The sequence below is a fragment of the Hemitrygon akajei genome, chromosome 11 (genome assembly GCF_048418815.1).
Source record: "Hemitrygon akajei chromosome 11, sHemAka1.3, whole genome shotgun sequence".
NCBI lineage: Eukaryota > Metazoa > Chordata > Chondrichthyes > Myliobatiformes > Dasyatidae > Hemitrygon > Hemitrygon akajei.
In genome coordinates, this window is record NC_133134.1 from 49608419 (window position 1) to 49629772 (window position 21354).

At 41.3% G+C, this 21354-nt stretch overlaps 1 protein-coding gene across 1 annotated transcript; it reads right to left on the reverse strand.

The window, feature by feature from the left end:
• Positions 1-1215: 1215 nt before the first annotated feature.
• Positions 1216-2423, reverse strand: LOC140735594 (hemoglobin subunit alpha). The gene is made up of 3 exons (XM_073060814.1): positions 2265-2423; positions 1829-2036; positions 1216-1558 (listed from the first exon to the last, which is right to left on the reverse strand). The coding sequence occupies exons 1-3, from the start codon at positions 2357-2359 to the stop codon at positions 1433-1435; spliced, it is 429 nt and encodes a 142-aa protein (XP_072916915.1). The 5' UTR covers positions 2360-2423; the 3' UTR covers positions 1216-1432.
• Positions 2424-21354: the final 18931 nt, after the last annotated feature.

Below are 21354 nucleotides of genomic sequence, written 5' to 3' on the forward strand. Positions count from 1 at the left end.
GCTACTCCAGTCACTAATGCTTATATTTTACAAGTTTTGCGTAACATTTAAATTCTCCCTGCCAAAAAGTACTATCTCCCATCTGTGTCTTTCTCAGAATTGATATTGTCCACAATTCCATATCATTCACAAATTTAGAATTCTTATTTTCAAATCTAAAATTAAAATCAATAATGTAAATTGCAAACTGCAATAGTTCGTCACTGATCCATGCAAAATACCATTTCTCAAAATCAATATGGCTATAGAACTCTATTTTTACTCACAGTGAACTAGCTAATTGGTTCTTAATTAAGTCTCCCAGAATATTTTCTGTGGAAGTCCACTACGAAATGTGAGGTTTTCTTTTTCTGTGAACGGAACAGCTCAATATAACACAAGTATTTTGTTTGCAATTTTCTACCTCATATCTTGCAATGGATTTCCAGAATCTCCTAGTTACCGCCGGATATCTAATATTTTTATAATGTGATTAAGTATTTCTAATTGCATTACTAACTATGTTTTTAAAACAAATTCTTTATATTTAATCTGTAAAAGTTGGCTCAAGCAGAGTCCTAATATATGTTGCTGAATGTATAATAGCTGTATGGAGAGATTTTAATGTCCAATTTCAGATGTTTGCTTTTTAAAAATTTCTGCAGAGAGCCTCGTTCATATATAAATTGGGGAGGAGGTGCATAAGTAACTATTAATGCAAAGAGACATTTTATGCTAAAACATTGTTTACATTGTTGACATTTACAGTTACATCATTTATTATTATATTGTAATTTGCCCTTTACTGTGCCTATTGTCTTGTTCATTAATTATTGTACTGTCTTGCATTATTTTGTTCACTTTGTGTAGTCCCGTGTTGGTCTGAAGTCTAATGTAATTTTGTGTTGTTTCACGTAGTCTAGTGTAGTTTTGTGTTGTTTCAGGTAGTTTAGTGTAGTTTTGTGTTGTTTCATGTAGCGCCATGGTCCTGGAGGAACATTGTTTCGTTTTTACTGTGTACTGTACCAGCAGTTATGGTTGAAATGACAATAAAAGCGACTTGACTTGTTGGCTAAATGGTTTTATGTTCAAGTTCTTTCTCCTCTTTGTTGTTATCTAGTGATAGGGGTAAACAGACCCCGCAGTAATGTTTGTGTTCTTGCTAATGGACAAATCTGACAGGTATTTTTCTGAAATTGGGTATACATAATGAATCAGCCACAGCAAACGATAAAGCATTGATAAAAGTGAATGTTTATTTAGTTCAGTTTACCAATTATGACAATTAATCAATGCCAAAATGTGGAATTAATTAAAGAACAAGAGCAAAAGCAAACACAGTAAGTGTGTTTACAGGACTAATGATTTATTAGCAAACAGCTTGAGAAAACACGCAGGAGGAGATTTAAGTGATGATCTTGCTGTCATTCACCACGGTTTGTTGATTGCATCTTCAACGGTAGCAGGAGCTCAGTTCATATGCGACCAACTCAAGGAATTTGTCGACCGCACAGTGGGTTACCGGGGTGAACGCTTGCAAGTTAACGGCAAGGGTGACTACGATACAATCAGCAAACAGCTGTAAAAGTGAAAAATAAATAATATAAGGTGGTGTTAATACTCTCAACATGTGATTTTACACATTAAACATGTGTTGATTGTACTTTGACTGCTTTCCTATGTATAGTGTAACAGGACAAAATATTCCCAGCTAAGGTAATCAAGATGACACTTCCAGACTGCTGAAACTTAAACTAAATACAGTTGAAAGTTTGGAGTTGCTGATCTAATCACAATGTCATAGTTTGTGTAATGACAATGAGGAAGATTCTGTAAAATTGATACATACATGAAAGTTATGAGGATCCACAAGAAGATTTTCACCATGTTTCCTGGCAAGATCTTCCAGGTGTAAATGCAGGTTATCCAAGTGATGGGTTGCATCCGCCAGAGCATTCATTACCCGTTTACCATGCTTTTTGACTTGTTCGTTACAGGCCTCGAAGCCACTGAATTTCGAGAAATATGTCTTAGTTTGAGGATGGAGCTCAAACAGCCTTCAGAAGCATGGAAAGTGAAGACAGAAATTATTTGCAGACGCAATATACACTACATCTCACCTAGAATTAAATTTCATTTTTCTTCAGACCAGCAATCACATTATTTTGGAAAATCTTCAATTCTATGCAGAGAATGTCTTAGTATAGTGAAATGCAAAGACATGTTAACAATTACAAATAATAGCTGAAAATGCAATAATTATACTGTGAATCGAAGAAAATTACCTGGCTAAAGCATCTGCACCCCAAGCTTCAGCATTTGCCTTTATCAGGTTGCCCAGTTCTTCTATAGCCTTTTTGTTTTGACTAGAGAGCACCATTGTTGCTGAGTTTTCACTTCTTCAGACCTCTCAATAACCAGGAGATACCTCTGGCTTGATGTGTCTGTATTTATTGCAATTCACACAGAGCCACACCCACTCCACCCCACTTTTCCCATTGGTTGTGGGTCCTGATTCACGGTCTATGTAATACAATGATAAGAGGCAATAGCAAATAGAGAACCAGTCATCTGTTTCACAGACAACTGTTAGCAAAGATATCCTGTTCCAGGAAAGCTAAACACCACCTTCATATATTTCATTTGAAGCGTTCTTGCAAAAATTTAGTTTATTTCTATATAAGTTGGCAGTAAATGTATGATAAATATTCATTAATCTATATGTGTTTCCAAACTAACCCTGATATAATAAGTTTATTTCAGTTTATTGTTATTTTTGGCTGGATCTTACATTGAATTCACCCATTCAAATTCATCCTCCTCACCTTCAGTCTTTTTATTTCACAGCTGTCTAACCTCAGTGAGCAGGGAGACATGGTTTTCCAAAATTCACAAGATGCCTGCTCTGTACACTGCACAGAAACTGACTCAGCAAAATGAATGATAATGTAACCATATTGGACCAGGAAGTGTGTTGGTTTGGAATCATGTAAATAATGTGTTATTAGCATACAGCTGAAGGATTTGGTTATGCTCAAGTCTATTAAAGGTGTAAGATGTGAGGATGGCCAGAGCAACTTTGGAATATTGGTCTGGAATTACATAAACATGGGAGAACTGAGCTGATGTTACAAGCATATTTAGAGAAGGGAATTCAGCTCGGGTTTGAGGTTACAGACATGATCAAACAGTGAAAGGGAGACTGATTAAGTTGGGTTCTGAATCAGAATTATGCAGCCAAAGCAAATGATTTTTAATTCTTCCTGAAGCTCATTTGAAGCAAAATTTCTTTCATTCATTGCCATACATCAAATAACTAGTGTGACTGAACAGAAGCAGTGGAAGAGCCAACAGAGTTGCTAAGAAATACAATGTCGTGTATCATTGTATCTAATGTGTTACTCCTCTCCGAGAAATATATAAAACTGATTATTTTAAGAAATCTATTTTAAAACATTTTATTTTCATATTTAATTAAAATTATTTTGTGATTGGCCTGAAATTGTATGTAATAATGATTTAACAATGTCTAGTGAATATATTTTACATGGAGTAATGATACTACAATACTTAACTGAATGTTATTAGCATATGGTGGGTGGAATTTATTATTTCAACAACATTTTGGATGGAATTGTGTCATTTCAGTAATAGACTTTCATGATGTCAAGGTAAGAAATGAATGAAGATTTAGCCACTCAGCCTTTGAGATGACCTCTTCATTCAGTAATAACTTAGTTGATCTGCTCAATGACCACAACTCCACTTTTTTGCTGGATCATCATATCCTTGGATCTATTAGAGTCTAATTATCTACCAGTCCCCATTCTTGAGCCCAATCAATATGTACTCAACACGCACAGTACTCTGAGGTAGAGTATTCCAAAGAGCCACAACCACAAAGAGAAGAAATTTCCCATCATCTCACTGCTGAAGTAGCTAAACCTGTTTTGGGAAACTAAACCTAAGACCACTTTCAGGGTTGAGCTTCCAACGAAGAGAAAATTCAAAAATCAGAGTTTAAAAGGGAGTTGGGATTCCTTGTGCAGGATTCCCTACAAGTTAACTTGCAGGTTGAGTTGGTGGTAAGGAAGAGAAATCAATGTTTGCATTCATTTTGAAAAGACTAGAATATAGAAGCAAGGATGTAATACTGACGCTTTATAAGGCTTTGGTCAGACCCCATGTTATGTTTGTGGTACTGGGAAGCCAGGTGGTCATGAGTAACACACACAAGAGACAGAGAGGTGAGGAACAAATGTGCCACTGTTTATTTTACTTGGAAGCCATCTACCCAGAATGCCCTCTCACATTACGTTCAGTAGATAACACACAGGGAAGCTTGACAGCAACCCGTAAGGGACAAAATATACATGAATACATAACATGTCCCCTCTCCTTATTTTAACGCTTTATCCCCCTTCATAGACCAGCTGCTGAACAATTAATATTTGAAGTTGTAATCATCAAATTCAACAAACAACAAAAAGCATTTTTTGTCAACAAAGGAAAGAATAGACTGCCTCTATTTCCAGACATAACCCTGGGAATCATCCCGTGCCATGAGTTGAAAGTTTGTCTCTAAACTGGAGATACAATCTGTTTGGAGGCCACTCGAGGTACTGGCGACTGGGGGATGACACCAAAGGCATTTTATCTTTTGGTGGTGTGTGTATACATCTTGGCTTGGGTACTGCATTGTCAGTAGGAAGAGCCTCAGAGAGCAAAGGGGATGGGGGATAAATGGCCTTGCTGATTCAGAACTGATGTATATGTTTCTGACTGACAAGCAGGTCACCTGGGATATCTGGGGATGGAGGCTACATTACAGGGGGCAGAAGAATTTCGGGGGGAGTTGATTGCAAGGTTCCACCTGTCTTCATACTTTTAACTAGTTTATTGAAAGCAATCTTATCTGTGTTATTATTTTGTATTTGTTCAGGACCAGATGATGCAGGTAGGGTCTATTCCAGATGTTACACCATGAATGGGGTGGCAATCTTCCTCTCAGATTGCAGTTTAAGACTTTTCAGTTCTGCTTCCACCTCTTCCACAGACAAAACCGCTCTAGTCTGTCAGCTCGTCTTTAGTTTCTCCTCATTAGCAGTGAGACTGGACAGCAGTGCTTTCAGGCCCACATTTACTTTTCGCAGTATTTCTAAAATATCAACCCTTTTATTAATCTTCTTATGATCTTCTTGTATGGAATGGGAGCAAAGTAGTTTCCAAGCTATGCAGCAGGAGTTTAGATCCTCTGTTCCAGACCAACAACTCTCTCAAGTTTTTCATGTGTGGTAAACTGCAAACTACTGAAGCATCTACCTGGTCTACTTAAGTTACTTGAAAATCCGTGACTGAACTGGCTAGTTGACACTGATCCTTCACCAAGTACACCAAGAGCGTGGTGAATCTGCATAGTTCATTGCCACAGACAGCTGTGGAGGCCAAGTTGTTGGGTATATTTAAAGCAGAGGTTGATTAGTCAGGGCATCAAAGGTTTTTGGGAGAAGGCAAGAGAACAGTGAAAGGGATAATAAATCAACCATAATGGAACGTCAGAACAGACTCAATGGTTGAATGGCCTAATTCTGCTCTTATGTCTCATGGTTTTATCGACCAACCTGATGGCATGAACATTGATTTCTTCTTTTGGTCATTTATTTTTCTCTCTTTTCTACCCCCTCTCCTTTCTCTCTTCCTCTATTCCCCATTATGGCCTCCTACCTCTTCTTGTTACCTGCCTATCACCTCCTTCTGGTGCTCTCCTTCTTCCCAGCCTCCCATGGTTCACTCTCCTCTCTTATCAGATTCCTTCTTCTACAGTATTTTACTTTTCCAACATACCCGGCTTCACCTATCACCCTTACCCCCCATCTATTTAATTCTGTTGTCTTCCCCCTTCCTTCTCGGTCCTGATTAAGGATCTTGGCCTGAAACATTGGCTGTTTATTTATTTTTGTGGAAAAATGTCCTGTTGGATTGCTTCAGAGTTTTGTCTGTGTTGCTCTAGATTTCCAACATCTGTAGAACCTCTTGCGTTTGTGAAACTATGCCTCCTAGTTTTGTATCTTCCAATGAAGATAACATCCTCATAACATTCACAGTCAAGCTCCCATTTATCTTTCTTTCCTCTAAATGTCAGAGGATATAAAGTTCAAAGTTCAAAGTGGGATCTTTGAATTTTGATACCTCCCATGCCTTGCAACCACATTGGTTTACCTTTCAGAAATGTCAACAAGCTCAGTTCTAAGCATTTGAAGACATTGGTGAATGACAAGCTGTAAGAGAAACAAGAGATAGACAGCTTATCCAGTGAATGCAGAAGTGTCACCTGTCTTAGTAATGTAATGTTCAAAATACTTGTTGTTTTTCTTCATATTTCTAAAACATTAAAATATTCTATTCATGGAAAAACATAACCCAGAATATACATAACCTCAAATGTTGTTTCTGTAAAGAAAGATATACCACAAATGGAAAATAAGGCTAAAGGAAAATTAATCCAAGAATGGGACTGCATTTTGAAATGATATCAGCTTGTAGGATAATACAATGGTTGACAGATGATATATATTGTTTGTAATAGAAACTGTTCTGTACAATTCATAAAACACCATAATTGAGTTGCTGTGATAAAAGGCTATTTGTATTCATTCTGCCTTTGCCCCTCATGATTTATACACCTTTAGAAGGTCACCTCTCAGTCCAATGAATGAAACCCCAACCTGTTGAAGCTCTCCCTATAAATCAAGCCCTCAAGTCCTGGCACTATTCTCATAAATCTTCTTGTTTAATGATATCTTTCCATAAAACAAGTTAACTAAAACTGTGCAGTCTCACCAACTTGGTGTCAGCCACCAATGCTACCTTGGGCGACATCTCCAGATAGTCCACAAAACTGCACTTCTTTTTATTTTAAGTGTGTTTCTGGTACCGTTGGGGCCTGCGATCTACAGTTTGAAGATTGATTGAGCAATCTGGTGCTTTGCTGGCACGAAGAAGGTTCCAGGAGGCGAGTGACCTTGAGGTGTAGAAGCTTAGAGACGGGGCACAAGCCCATGATTGACTCCATTTCCCAACAATCTTGCTGATTAAAGCATCAAGGAAGGTTGAAACTTTAAGGTGAGTACAGAGAGCGAGCAAGTGTGAAGGGCAGGAATTGCACAATCAGAGGGAGTATCTTCTGCATGACATGCAAAAATCCCAGGCACCAAAGGTTAACCAGTGATCAGTGAGGCCTGGTATCGATCCCCAGAAGTTGGCGAAGACTGGAGGGCAAAGCCAAATGTTGAAGTCCAAAGCTCATCGAGTCTGAAGGTAGAAAGCCCAACATTAACAAGTCTGGAGGTAGAGGCCAGAGACTGAAGGCAGGAGGCCCAATACCCACAAATCTGGGAGTCTAGTAATTTATTTTTTATTGAAACTTATTTTTTATTCATTCTACTTCTCTTCTAATCTCTTTGAGAGGAAATACTACAGCTATATAGGACTCTTGTCAGACCACCCTGGAGCACCGTGCTCAGTTCTGGTCTCCTCACTACAGGAAGGATGTGAAAAATATAGAAAAGGTGCGGAGGAGATGGACAAGGATGTTGCCTGGATTGGGGTGTATGTTTTATGATAATACATTAACTGAACTTGGCCTTTTCTCCTTGCAGCAACAGAGGATGAGAGTTGACCCGATAGTGTACAAGATGATGAGAGACATTAATCGCATGGATCTGACCATCTGGAGGAAACTTGCAAGGTTACAGGCAGAATGTACTAACACCATAGAAGCCATGGACTGAAAACTGATCATTTTACATCTACTGTCTGCATCACCATGTCACTCATTTCTTTTGTGCCTTCATGCATGTCTTTTTAATGTCACATTCCTTTGAAGATTTTGCATGTTCAACCCTGGTAATAGGAAACCAGTTTATTATTTTTGCGTATACTGTGATGCGGTGGCACACATCGGTTTGCACGCCATCCAGACATATCGTTCTGATATGGGGCAGCACGGTAGCATAGAGGCTAGCAAGACACCTTACAGTACAGGTGACAAGGGTTCAATTCCCACCCCAGCCGGTCAGGAGTTCTCCAGGTGACCACATCGGTTTCTTCCAGGTGCTACAGTTTCCTCCCACAGTCCAAAAAAAGTACCAACTGGTAGGTTAATTGGCATTGTAAACTGTCCTGAGGTTAGGCTAGGATTAAATCAGGGGTTGCTGATGGAGCAGCTCGAAAGTCCTATTCCGCGCAGTTTCTCAATAAATTCTGTACATCAAGGTGATACAAAGGGAAATCAATAACAAAATGCAGAATATAGTGTTACATTTATAGAGAAAGTCCAGATCAGGTAGCAGATAAGGTGCAAGAACCATATTGGAGTAGACTGAGACATCAAAAGTGCAACTTTATCATATAAGAGGTCTGTTCAGGAGTCTTACAGCAGCAGGATAAAAGCTCTCCTGGAGCCTAATGGTACTTTACCATCACCGTAGGCCATGACCTAGCCCATCTCTTTACCAGCACACTGTATTTCAAAATCCTCATGTAGTAAAAACAAAATGCATATTCTGCATGCTTGATATCTCTTACTCGCAAGGAGTTTTACTGGTGGGGAAAACCCATCTTTGAAAAAAGTTCTCCAAATCTATCCCATTACCAAGTCCAGGACTCAACAAGACAATGGCAGCATTCCAGGAAACTACATCCAGGCAGCCATAGAGTCATGCAGCAACCTGTGCCTGTCTTTAGTGATCCCATTTACCAACTCATGGACTGCGCCTAGTGTGTCACAGCAATTCAAACACAGAGAGCATTCTGAGAGGCTGCACCACTCAGCGTCTGGTAGGGAGGCTCCAATGCACAGAGTTGAAGCAGGCCACACAGGGTTATTGACTCAGCTAGCTCCATCATGGGTATATGCTTCTCTGCCATCAAGGCTGTCTTCTAAATGCAGTGCCTCGAGAAAGCAGCAAGCATCCTCATCATCTGGGACATGCTATCTTCTCATTACTACAATTAGTGAGGAGATACAGGAGCCTGAAGATTTTTTCTCAACATTTTAAGAACCCCTTCATCCATTATATTTCTGAATGGTCCATGAACCCTATCTCACTATTTCTCTTTTGCATTATTTATTTATTGAGTTTTTAATTTTTGTTGTAACGTATAATAATGTTTTATATCTGACATTGTATTGATTCCACAAAATAACAAATTTCATGACATAGAGCATGTCAGTGAAAATAAATCTGATTTTGGATTCTAGTTATTTGTCTAGATACTACTTAAAATTTATGAGAGTATCTGCCTCTTCCAATCATCTCAGGCAGCACTGAGGAGAGTTGTAACAGTCTCACTAGAGTTTATGAATAGACCTGGGATGGACTGACAGCAGAGCCCGAACACCAGAAGCAAAGTCCCTCAGCAAGAATAGGCATCATTGGGCAGAGGGAGAATTGATGTTTCTGACACTCTGGGGTTTATCTCAGAGCAGAAGATCAAGAGAGGGCACATGAAGGTCTCAGAAGGGGAAGGTACTGGAGCAAAGGCAGATTTTTGGAGAAACCTAGTGGGTCAGGCAGTATCTATGGTTGATGTTTCAGGTTGAGACCATATATCAGAATTGTTTTTTTATGGTTGGCATACATATGGAGGGTGGGTGCTGAAGGGACTGTTTCTGTGATTTCTGTGATATATGACTCTGTGATTGACCAGGGCTGGTGGTGTGCAGTTTCCACGGGTTCTAATGTCTTCTTGAGACCAGGACTCAACAATGGGACAGGGTGGAGGAAGAGTTCATACCCTTGCCATGACCATGTTATGTCAATGAGATGATGGACATGGGGAACAGAAAGTGTATAGGGTTAAAAAGAGAGGAAGAGAGGTGCTGGAAGAGGAGTGGACTGTGTGCACTAAAACAAGAGGATAACTAGACACCACTTAAGGACAAATGAACAAATGCATACTCACAGTAAAAGAATGTGGGCAAGGCACTAAGTGAGTACGTTGCATTGTACTCACAAAAGAGAAGGACATGGAGGATAGTGATGTCATTGTGGGGTATACTAATATGCTTGGGTATTTTGTGATCAAGTCAGAGGTCATGTTAGGTCTCTTAAAGAGCATTAAGGTAGACAAGGGGCCTGATGGAGATTATCCAGGTTATTGAGAGAGGAAACAATGGTGATTACTGAGGCCTTGAAAATCTTTATATCCCCTCTAGCCATAGGGAAATTTGTGGAAGTATATCCAATGTTATTGTTTTTTTAAGTAGGGAAAAAGGAAAAATCCATGCAAATACATGCCAATTACATTGGAGAGGCTTTAATTGCATTTGGAAAAGCATGGGACAATTAGGGACCACCAGCATGGCTTTGTTCAAGGCAAATCATGTCTCTAACTGGATTGCGTTTGTTGCAGAGATGATGAAAGTGATCGATGTGTGTGAGGGAGTGTTTATTGCCTGCATGAAGTTTCATAAGATATCTGACAAGATCTGCATGATAGGCTGATCCAGTAGATTAAGATACTAGGGATCCTTAGTGACTTGGATTCAGGATTTGCTTGCTCATAGAAGACATAGTGGTGAAAGTGGATTATTTTCCACATGGATCAGTGCTTGGATCTCCACTGTTACAGATATACTTAAATGCTTGGATGAAAATGTGGATGGTTTGGTTAGTAAACTTGACAAAGAAACAGAAATTGGTAAAGTTGCAATTAGTGAAGATGGTTGTCAAAGGACATTGAAAAATATACTGTAGATCACTTACAGATATGGGCAAAGAAATAACAGATGTGTTTTAATCTAGTGTTGCACTTGGGGGGGGGGGGATAAATGTAAGTATATGGTTAACAACAGTACCCTTAACAGAACTGATTTACAGAGGGATCTTGGGTTCTAAATCCACCACTCTCTGGAAGCAACAAACAGACAGAATGATAACGAATGGATATGACATGTTTGACTTCATCAGTCAGAACACTGAGTTTAAAAATCATGAAGTCATTTTATGACTGTAAAAGCTTTGGTTTTTGGCATGACCTGGATGTGGAGGATCTTTGATGATAGGTATTGCCTCTAAGGCAATGCTTCACTTAGATACTTCTAATGGTCTGAAGGAATGTTCCAGTAATGCTTGGGCTGAATCCATTACTTCAGCTCAAGCTCATCATAACAAATAACATATTTTTTAATCACCACGAATACAGACAAGGGTAGTTTAGCCTATCTGAGGTCCTCAGCTTTTTGGTGTGACTGTGTATCTGTAGGCTTGAAAGATGTGCAACAGTGGATAACTAAATTTTTTAAAAATTATGTTTGTCAAAACAAACTCAATGTCCCACCTATTTCTACGTTATGCAAATAGGATTAATGGCTATTGGCTGGTTCAATAAGTCCACAGAGTTCATCTCTACTTTGCTGCTGAGCCAATGGGTGCTAGGAGATGGTGATAATCATTTGAGACTCATCCTATTTTATCACGTTCGAAGTGATGAACATACAGGTTACAGTTTAAGCAAGATCATGAATATCATAAGTATATCCCAGTCTGTGAGCGCATGATTGGAAATAAGTCAGTTATCAATCTTATGCACATTATATCAGCTTTGCACAATTTCAGCACCATCAGTTGAATGTTTGCAAATAAATTTTATCTCAGGCTTCACTTAAGTAGTTCAAGAAATTAGCCGAGAAAGGTCATTTCATTTAACTTACATGATATTTTAATTCCCTTTAAGAATCATAAGTCAAATAAAATGTGTAATAATGTTTGATTATTTTAAAAAATAATTAATTACTTTGAAGTATAATGGATACATTAAAATAATAGTTTTAAGTTCTCAGTGGTGAAAATGTGATATTCTTAAAATGCACTTATGATGCTGCAAAGAAGTGAATAGATTACTGAGAGGGGCCACTTTGCGTGAGTTTCCACTGGCCAGTTCCGCAGGTTGGGTAAGCCAGGTCTCTGAATCGCTGTGTGAGGATACTTTGCATTGAGCCTAGCACTGTCTGTTAGGCATATTGTCTGCAGTTGCATGGAACTGAGAAATTCCAAATACAAAAAATATTATGAAAGGAAATTACTAGATTTGTGGGACTCACATGAAGTTATTATTATGTCTTTTTAGTTGGATCTGAGTCACAGAACACACACACACACACACACACACACACACACACACACACACACACACACACACACACACACACACACACACACACACACACACACACACACACACACACACACACACACACACACACACACGAAACATTATACACTGCCATCCAATATCTGGTCAAACAAGATCAAATCTTACATAAATCTAGGAGCTCATCATAAACTTGTTCCAAACACTGAAAAAAGAGCTACATTCCAGAGACAAAGAGACTGGATATGTAAGAATCTGAAGCAAACGAACAGAATAGTCAGACGCGAGGAAATCTGCAGATGCTGGAAATTCAAGCAACACACACAAAATGCTGGTGGAACGCAGCAGGCCAGGCAGCATCTATAGGGAGAAGCACTGTCGACATTTTGGGCTGAAACCCTTCGTCAGGACTGGGTCAGAGTCCTCATGCATGATCTCAAACCAAAACTTCAACCATCCCTTTGTTTGACCTGCTGATTTCTTCCAGCAGTTTTTAAGTTAAATTCCAATTACAGAGATGAGAGTGACTGTCCTTCACATCAAAGCTACATTTGACTATGACCTTACAATTATTTATTTGTTTTATTTATTTAGGTATACAGCACGGAACAGGCGGACAAAGCAAACCAACCAGCAACCCATCTAATTTAACCCTAACCTAATCACAAGGCAAATTCCTCAATGAACAATTAAGCTATTAACCGGTACATGTTTGGACTGTGGGAGGAAACCAGAGCACCCGGTGGAGATCTACGCGCACACAGGGAGAACACACCAACTTTCTTACAGAGGACGCTGGAATTGAACTCTGAACTTCAGCACTCTGAGCTGTAATAATGTTGTACTCATTATATTACCGTGGCACAGACTATGAGCCAATGGTGGAGTCACACTCTGCATAAAGAAAGATAATGGTAGCCAATCACCCCAGCCTCCGGAACTCAGGCAGTGTTCTAGGACCAACATAAGACTATATGACATAGGAGCAGAATTGGTCCGTTCAACCCAGAATATTTGCTCTGTGATTCAGACATGGCTGATTTCAAAGCTTAAAGTTTAAAGCAAATTTAATATCTAAGTATATATGTTGTACATCACCATATGCTACAAGAAGATTCAATTCTTGCAGGCATTCACACTAGAACAAGGTATTACCATGAACCGTGAGATCTGCAACCTGCTGAGGGCAAGGTCAGATGCATTCAAGTCCAGTGACCAAGGAAGTTACAAGAAATCAAGGTACGATCTCTGAAAAGTCATCCTCATGGGTGAAGTGGCAATTCCAGACTAGACTTGAATCAGTGAAGGAGGCTCGACAGTTGTCACAGAGCTTGAATGCTACCACCTCTTATAAAGTAAAATCCAGCAACATAGGCGATAACAGGGCTTTGCTTCCAGACGAGCTCAATGTCTTCCATGCTCACTTTGACCATCAGAACAGGGAGGAGCCATCGTGAACTTCCACAGCTCCCAATGATCCTGTGATTTCAGTCTCTGAGGCCAACATGCAAGCAGCCTTCAGGAGGGTGAATCCATGAAAAGCATCCGGCCCAGACAGGATACCAGGCCAAGTTCTAAAGACCTGTGCTGAACAACTGGCTGAAGTGTTCAGCAATATCTTTAATCTCTCACTTCAGCAGTCAGAGGTACCCACCTGTTTCAAGCAGACTTCACTTATACCAGTACCTAAGAAGAACAGAGTAAACTGCCTCAGTGACTATCATCCAGTAGTACTTACATCCACAGTGTTGAAAAGCTTTGACAATTGGTGATAAAACATATCACTTCCTACCTGAGAAGCAACATACATCCACTCCAATTTGCCTATCAAACAACAGGTCCACAGCAAATGCCATCTCATTGGCTCTTCGCTCATCCGAGGAACAGCTGGACAGCAACGATGCATACATCAGGATGCTCTTCATTGACTCCAGCTTGGCGTTCAATACCATCATCCCCTCAAAGCTAATCAATAAGCATCAGTACCTCCTTGCCCAATTGGATCCTTGATTTTCTCACTCGCAGACCCCACAGTCAGTTCAGATTGGCAACATCTCCTCCACGATCTCCATCAGCACAGGTGCACCACAAAAGTGTGTGCTTAGCTCCCTGCTCTACTCGCTTTACACCTATAACTGCATGGCCAAGCACAGCTCCAATGTCATACAGTATTTAAGTTTGCTGATGACATCACTGTCATAGGCTGAATCAAAGATGGTGACGAATCAATATATGGGGGGAGATCGAAAATCTGGCTGAGTGTGGCCATAGCAACAAACTCTTATCAATGTCAGCAAGACCAAGGAGCTAATTATTAAATCAGGTGGAAATCGGAGGTCCATGAGTCAGTCCTCATTGGAGGATCAGAGGGGGAGAGGGTTAGCAACTTTAAGTCTCTCCATGTTATCATTTCAGTGGATCTGTCCTAGGTCCAGCGTGTAAGTGCCATTACAAAGAGGTACAACAAAGCCTCTAATTTCTTAGAAGTTTGAAAAGATTTGGCATATCATCTAAAACTTTGACAAATCTCAATAGCTGCCTGGTGAAATGTATACTAACTGGTATGACCTTGAGCAGAAAAGCTTACAAAAAGTAATGGATACAGCCCTCTACATCATGGGTAAAGCCCTCCCTGCCATTGAGCATTGGACTGCAGGTGATATGCAGTGATGTGATGTATCCTAACACCAAGGTTCTGGTCTATCACAGCCCAGAGGTCTGATATGAACTGGGGATTACAGTCGGAGGAAATATCAGATGGGGTGCCAAACCAAGAAACCCAGGTGCTGATGAACACTCAAGTCACATCTGAGGAAGTCATCAATGTTAGCGGCCACTTGGTACGGCCCACCATGGTAAGGAGGTGCATGAAACCATGGGAGAGGGGAAGAGTACCAACAAGGTCTACATTGACATGGTCAAACCATTGCTCAGAGCCATCAAAAGGTGCCAAAGGCAGTTGTGGATGATGGTTAATTTTTACCCACTGGCACTTCACACAGGCTGCAGTCCAGTTATGCAAACCCTTTCTGAGGCCGTGCCAGACAAACTTAAGTCAACCAGTTTTTGTGAGGCCTTCCGGCATGGATGCGGGAAGCCATGTACAGAGTCAAAGTCAGTCCGCCTCCAGGTTGTGGGCACGATGGGACGAGGGTGGCCAGTTGAGACATTGCACAGGAGGGAAACCCCAGCTTGCCCAAACTTAAAGACCTCGGCCTTGACCCTGCCTTGTGCAGCTATATCTTAGACTTCCTGTCAGATCACCAACAGAGAGTAAGAGTGGGTTCCCCCACCTCCACCCCTCTGACTCGCAACGCACGAGCCCCCCAGGGCTGTGTACTAACTCCCCTCCTTTACTCCCTATATACCCATGACTGTGTCTCCACCCACAGCTCTAATCTGCTAATTAAATTTGCCAACAACACTACACTGATTGGCCTTATTTCAAACGATAATGAGGTGGCCTCCAGGGAAGAAATCATCTCTCTGACACAGTGGTGTCAAGAAAGCAACCTCTCCCTCAATGTTGCAAAAACAAAGGAGCTGGTTGTGGACTACAGGATGAATGGAGTCGGGCTAGCCCCTATTGACATCAATGGATCTGAAGTTAAGAGGGTAAACAGCTTTAAGTTCCTCGGCATCCACATCACTGAGGATCTCATGTGGTCTGTACACACCAGCTGTGTGGTGTAAAAGGCACAACAGCACCTCTTTCACCTCAGACGGTTGAGTAAGTTTGGTATGGGCCCCCAAATCCTAAGAACCTTCTTCAGGGCCACAATTGAGAGCATCCTGGCTGGCTGTATCACTCCCTGGAATGGGAACTGTACCTCCCTCAATCGCAGGATTCTGCAGAGAGCAGCGCAGACAGCCCAGCGCATCTGTAGATGTGAACTTCCCATGATTCAGGACGTTTACAAAGACAGGTGTGTAAAAAGGGCCCAAAGGGTCATCAGGGACCCGAGTCACCCCAACCACAATCTATTCCAGCTGCTACCATCCGGGAAACAGTACCGCAGCATAAAAGCCAGGACCAACAGGCTCTGGGACAGCTTCTTCCACCAGGCCATCAGACTGATGAACTCACATTGATTTAATTGTGTTCTATGTTACATTGACTATTCTATTTATTATAAATTACTATGATTGCACATTTCACATTTAGACAGAGACATAATGTAGAGATTTTTACTCCTCATGTATGTGAAGGATGTAAGAAATAAAGTCAGTTCAATTCAATTCAATTCAATTCAATTAATGTTAGCCAACCAAAAGCCCATGACTGCTGTTCAGTAAGCCTGGACCATTGGGTCAGTAACTTGTTCAGCTGCCATGTCAGCATAATCAGCCCCGATGTGTACAGTTTCAACAGCTAATCATGAAGGACAATTGGTCATGGCATTATGTTACATATTTGTTGTGAACTTGGATATGTAGGCCAGGTGGCATTGCTGCCGTGCAGGCCTAGGTTCTGATATTTTTCCCATCACATGCACAAGGGGTCTGTGGTCAACAAACACAGTGAAATGGAATTGGATAGGTATATGGACAGGAAAGGAATGGAGGGTTATGGGGTGAGTACAGGTAGGTGAGACTAGGTGAGAGTAAGCACGGACAAGAAGGGCCGAGATGGCCTGTTTCCGTGCTGTAATTGTTATAAGGTTATATGGTTATATAATAAATTTCTCAGTTCTGGGTTGAATTTGAGATAAGCACACACAGATTTCACCTTCAACTGAGATGAGATGATTTCTATCCTTGCTGTTGATGCAGGAAAAAGCTTGCTCACACATGTAAGAAGCTGAAAACTGCAGCAAAATATTCTTTGCTTTCCTCTGGTTGGCAGGCTATTCTTCTTTCACAGAAATCCAGACCTCGCCCAGGGGTAGGTCAGTAAATTTTATCCTGGGTGCATGATCAGAGAGCATGATCTTCTCCCAAAGTCAGCTTCTCAGGTTGAGCAGAAGATTCACAGAAAGGGTCCCTCACCCAGTCATACACTTGGGTTAAAAGGGAGGAAAAAGACTGTTCAATTTTGTTCTGCAGTTCTTCCAGGTGGTATTCAATAAGACTGGGGACGTTCTAATATCCTTCCTCACTCTCAAACCCAAGCAGTAGTGGGAACATTTCAAGATTTCCTTTTGCAATATGATTTTTCAAAATATTCGGTTTCCTTTTAAATCCAAGAATCTTGTCACTTGAAGTCAAAGCACTTTCTCCAGGGCCTTGCAGAGACATGTTCAACTGGTTCATATAATGAAAAATGTCTACTAAGTAGGCAGGTTTCTGCAGCCATTCTTCATCTTCAAAGCACTCTTCAAAATCTGGCCTACTATTCTCTTGAAGGTACTCCTGTAATTCACTTTTCAGCTCAAGCACCCTGTTGAGAACTCTTCCTCTGGTAAGCCAATGGATTTCTGTATGTATCAGGAGATTGGTGTGCTTTTCGTCCAGGTTTTCACACAGTTTTTTTAAACATTCTCGAGTGACTGGTCTTAAAGCTACTAAATAACTTACTTCCTGAATCCTTTTACTGATTGTAACTTTATTTTAAAAGGCTTTAATCTGTTTGTTTTGAGATTCCAGTAGTTGTTTAAAATAATCAGTACCATTACATGTCATATGGCTGTGATTTGTAGTTAAGTGTCTTTTCAATTTTGCTGGAGCCATTGCTGCATTTGTAAGGTGTTTGCCACAGACTAGGCCCAATGAAATAGGACAACTTGGGTCACCAGTCCGTGTAAAATATATTGATAAGTAGCTTTAATTGGAAAGACAGACTTTTTTGTATCCGTTGCTGCACTAGTGCAGTGAAATGACTCAGAAGATTGTAATTCTTCATCATTAACCTTATCAGAATTGTCTGTAGGCCTAGGCTCCTCCTCTTCCACCTCACATCTCCACTTCAAAGATCGCCATATTGGACCATCATTAGAATGAAAATTTCCCTCAAATTTTCTACTGCACTGGTAGTTTGTCCACTCTCATAAGTCAGTCGGCAGCACGTAAGGGGAAGTTGGGGTGGTGGGGGGTAATTCAAGTTGAGCGAGTCCATTCAATGCTCGGAAAACGCACTTCACGCTCCTCAACAGCTGATCATCCTCCCTTCTTTGCAGTACAGCACTCTCCACTTATCAACAGCCTTCCGATCTCACATCAAACATTGAGAATGGACTCAACCAAATAAATACAGTACTTATGCACACTGCCAAACTGGGCTGAGATCACTATCAGGGCTATTCAGTCACTGCCCACCATTGAGAGCACCAGCATTGCGCACTGCGCAAAGTTCAAAACGCAATGTTTATTTTTTTATATCACGATCTCTCGTGGAACCACTAGTGACCTCTCACAGAACCCCAGTTGAGAAACCCTGCTCTAGAGGAAAGTGAAGATGGTGGACAGCCAGTTAGGGACCGAGAAGCTCACGGTCAAACATGCTGTGCTTCCGTCTGGGGGGAGCGGAGCGGCCAACTGAAGAAGGCGGGTGACTGCCACATGTCTCCCACCAGCTGTCCACACACAGCACCCACAGCATAGTCTGTGGTGTCAGTTGTAATGGCTGTGGGCGCACTGGGGGTTGGGTATGCCAGTAGGGTCATGTTGCTATCACTAAATGCCCTGGTAATGTCCACTTGATTGGGGCATTGCCTTTAAGCACACTATACAGAGGGAGCATAAGTTCAGCGGCTCGCGGAATGAAGTGGTGATAGAAATTCATCATGCCTAAAATCTCCTGCAGGATTTTAGTCGTGTGAGCAGGTGGGAAAAAATAATGTGAGTTACTTTGATTGGAAGGGTTTTGCACTTTTTGCAGAGATGCAATGGCCGAGAGAGTCAATGGTTGACAAACCAAACTGGCATTCAGCGGTGTTAGTAATCAACCCCTGTTGGCTTAAGCTGTCGAAAAGTGTACGGAGATGAGAATCGTGTTCGGATTTGGATGCACTGATGACAAGTAAACAAAATGAAAGTATGTTTTTTAATATGGAACCCATCAGCCATTGGAAAATCTGTGCTGCACACTTCAATCCAAATGGCATCTGCAGAAACACCTAAAAAGTGTTTTGGGAAAGTCCTTCAAACATATTGGCTTCTAATGTTAGCCCCTAACTAGAGTGATTTTGGAAAAAATTAACTTTCTGGCTAAACATGCTGAGAAGTCTTGAATACGTGGGACCGGGCAATGATCGGGGACGGTGGCCTCGTTAAGACATTGGTAATCACCACATGAACAGCAACCACCTTCAGATTTAGGGACCATATGGAGGGGTGCAGCCCAGGGGCTATTCGACCAGTGTACACATCCGAGTCTCTCCTTGTTGGCAAACTCAGCCTTCACAGTTGCCGGCTTTTCTGGGTCCAGTCTACGTGCGCGGGCATGGACTGGTGGGCCAGTTGTGGGAATGTGGTGCTCGACCCTGTGTTTTATGACTGTAGTGGAGAATGTGGACTTGGTGAGGTTTGGGAATTCTCCCAGCAGTCAAGTAAACTCACATGCGGTGGTACATGTGCTTGACAGAGTCGTTGTGGGGAACTTACTGGGAGAGCAGCATAACGACCCAAAGTCTTTGACATCCACAAGCCGGCAGTTCTTAAGATCGACTAACAGCCCTTGGGTTCACAGGAAATCTGTACCAAGCAGAGGTCAAGCTACTTTAGCCAGGACGAAGTCCCACATGTAACGTCACCACTGAAGCAGGGCATCACCCATTGTGTCTTGTAGGTCTAGATTCTGCTTCCTTTGGCAGGCTCTAGCGAGATTTCATCACTTTTGGCCTTCTCATCAATAGGCAATGCTGGCAGCACACTTAATTGAGCACCTATGTCACACAGGAAGCGTTGCCCTTGAAAGGGTGTCCATAATGAACAGTAGACGAGCCTGACAGATGGGACCCACATTGTTCACAGACTTCAGATGTCTCAATGCACTGGCAGTGTCGAAACTCCGAGGCTTTCTAGCGTTCATACCAAGGCGAGCATAGTAAAACACATGCCCGCCTTTGTCTGTTTTACAACTGCAGGCACCTTTATGTTGGGGGCCTTGTTGACCAGCCTTATTGAGGTAGAGAAAGGACAGGGAATGATGCATCGCTGTCTGGCTGAGTGTAAACTATCAGCCATCTTAGCAAGCTCCTTATAGTCCTTCTTGAATGCATTAGCAAGAGCGGTGCAGACTGTATCAGCATTTGCTGCATGAAGAGTTCTTTAAAAATAAAACAAGGATGGTGACTTCCCAGGAGAAGTGGCAGGAGGCCTTATAGCTCTGAAGCCTAGCATCACTGGAACCAGGTAAGGAGAGCAACTGTATGGTGCGCTCAGACTCCCGCAGTCCAGAAGTCTGTAGAAGGTGAGTTTTCAGCAATTAGTATTTATCCTGTTCTGGTTAGTGTTCAAGCAGACTCACTACTCACAGCCATGGAGATGCTGAGTTGATGTTACCACACAGTAAAATTTGGTGTCATCGGTGAGATTTCTCACAAAGCGAACTGGGCCTCAGGTTGTACAAACCAAGTGATGGCATTTTGCTCCTGAGAGTCTGGCAGTTTCAAAGCAACTGTGTTGGCCAACAAGTTCAATAACTCCAGAATCATCCTAAGGCATCAGGATCACCATTGTAGGGTTTTGTAAATAAAGCAAAGAGATATTTTATGTTTAATGAAACCTGCAAAACATTTTATTTAACTCCAAAACCTAAGCACAAAAGCATGCTAAAATTCCTTATATAATATATATATATATTCTTTATATAATAATGTTATCACGTCAGACCAGCCTCTCAATGTTGGTGGTTGTGAATTAGATACATTTCTCCAGATTACATTACCTACAAGTTTGATGATAATGGCATGAATATAGAGAACTTATCTCCAAGAAAAGAAAAGCCTTTTGTGCCTGGCAGAATGACATTGACAAGGCCAGGCACAAAAGGCTTTTCCTTTCAACACAGGTGAAATGTTCACATGTATCCTTGTCAGCTGAACTAATTCCATAGTCTGAAGTACTCCCTAAATCGCAGTGTGGTTCTCATTAATCTAGAGGTACTGCAGTCATGATGTACACAGCACAACAGTTACAGGAAACATGCCATGAACAAAGGCAAGCCTTGTACTTGGCTTTCTTAAATTTGACAACAGAACTTGATACAGTAGACTGCTTACTCTCTGACATATACTATTCAGACATGGCTGCCCCAACAAGTAGCTACAAATTCTGAGG

Coding starts and splice junctions, on each gene's coding strand:
- LOC140735594 (XM_073060814.1), bottom strand. CDS start 2,359: ATGGTGCTCTCTAGTCAAAACAAAAAGGCTATAGAAGAACTGGGCAAC. Junction 2,037..2,264: donor GGTGCAGATGCTTTAGCCAG/GTAATTTTCTTC, acceptor ATGCTTCTGAAG/GCTGTTTGAGCTCCATCCTC. Junction 1,559..1,828: donor TGGATCCTCATAACTTTCAT/GTATGTATCAAT, acceptor TCACTTTTACAG/CTGTTTGCTGATTGTATCGT.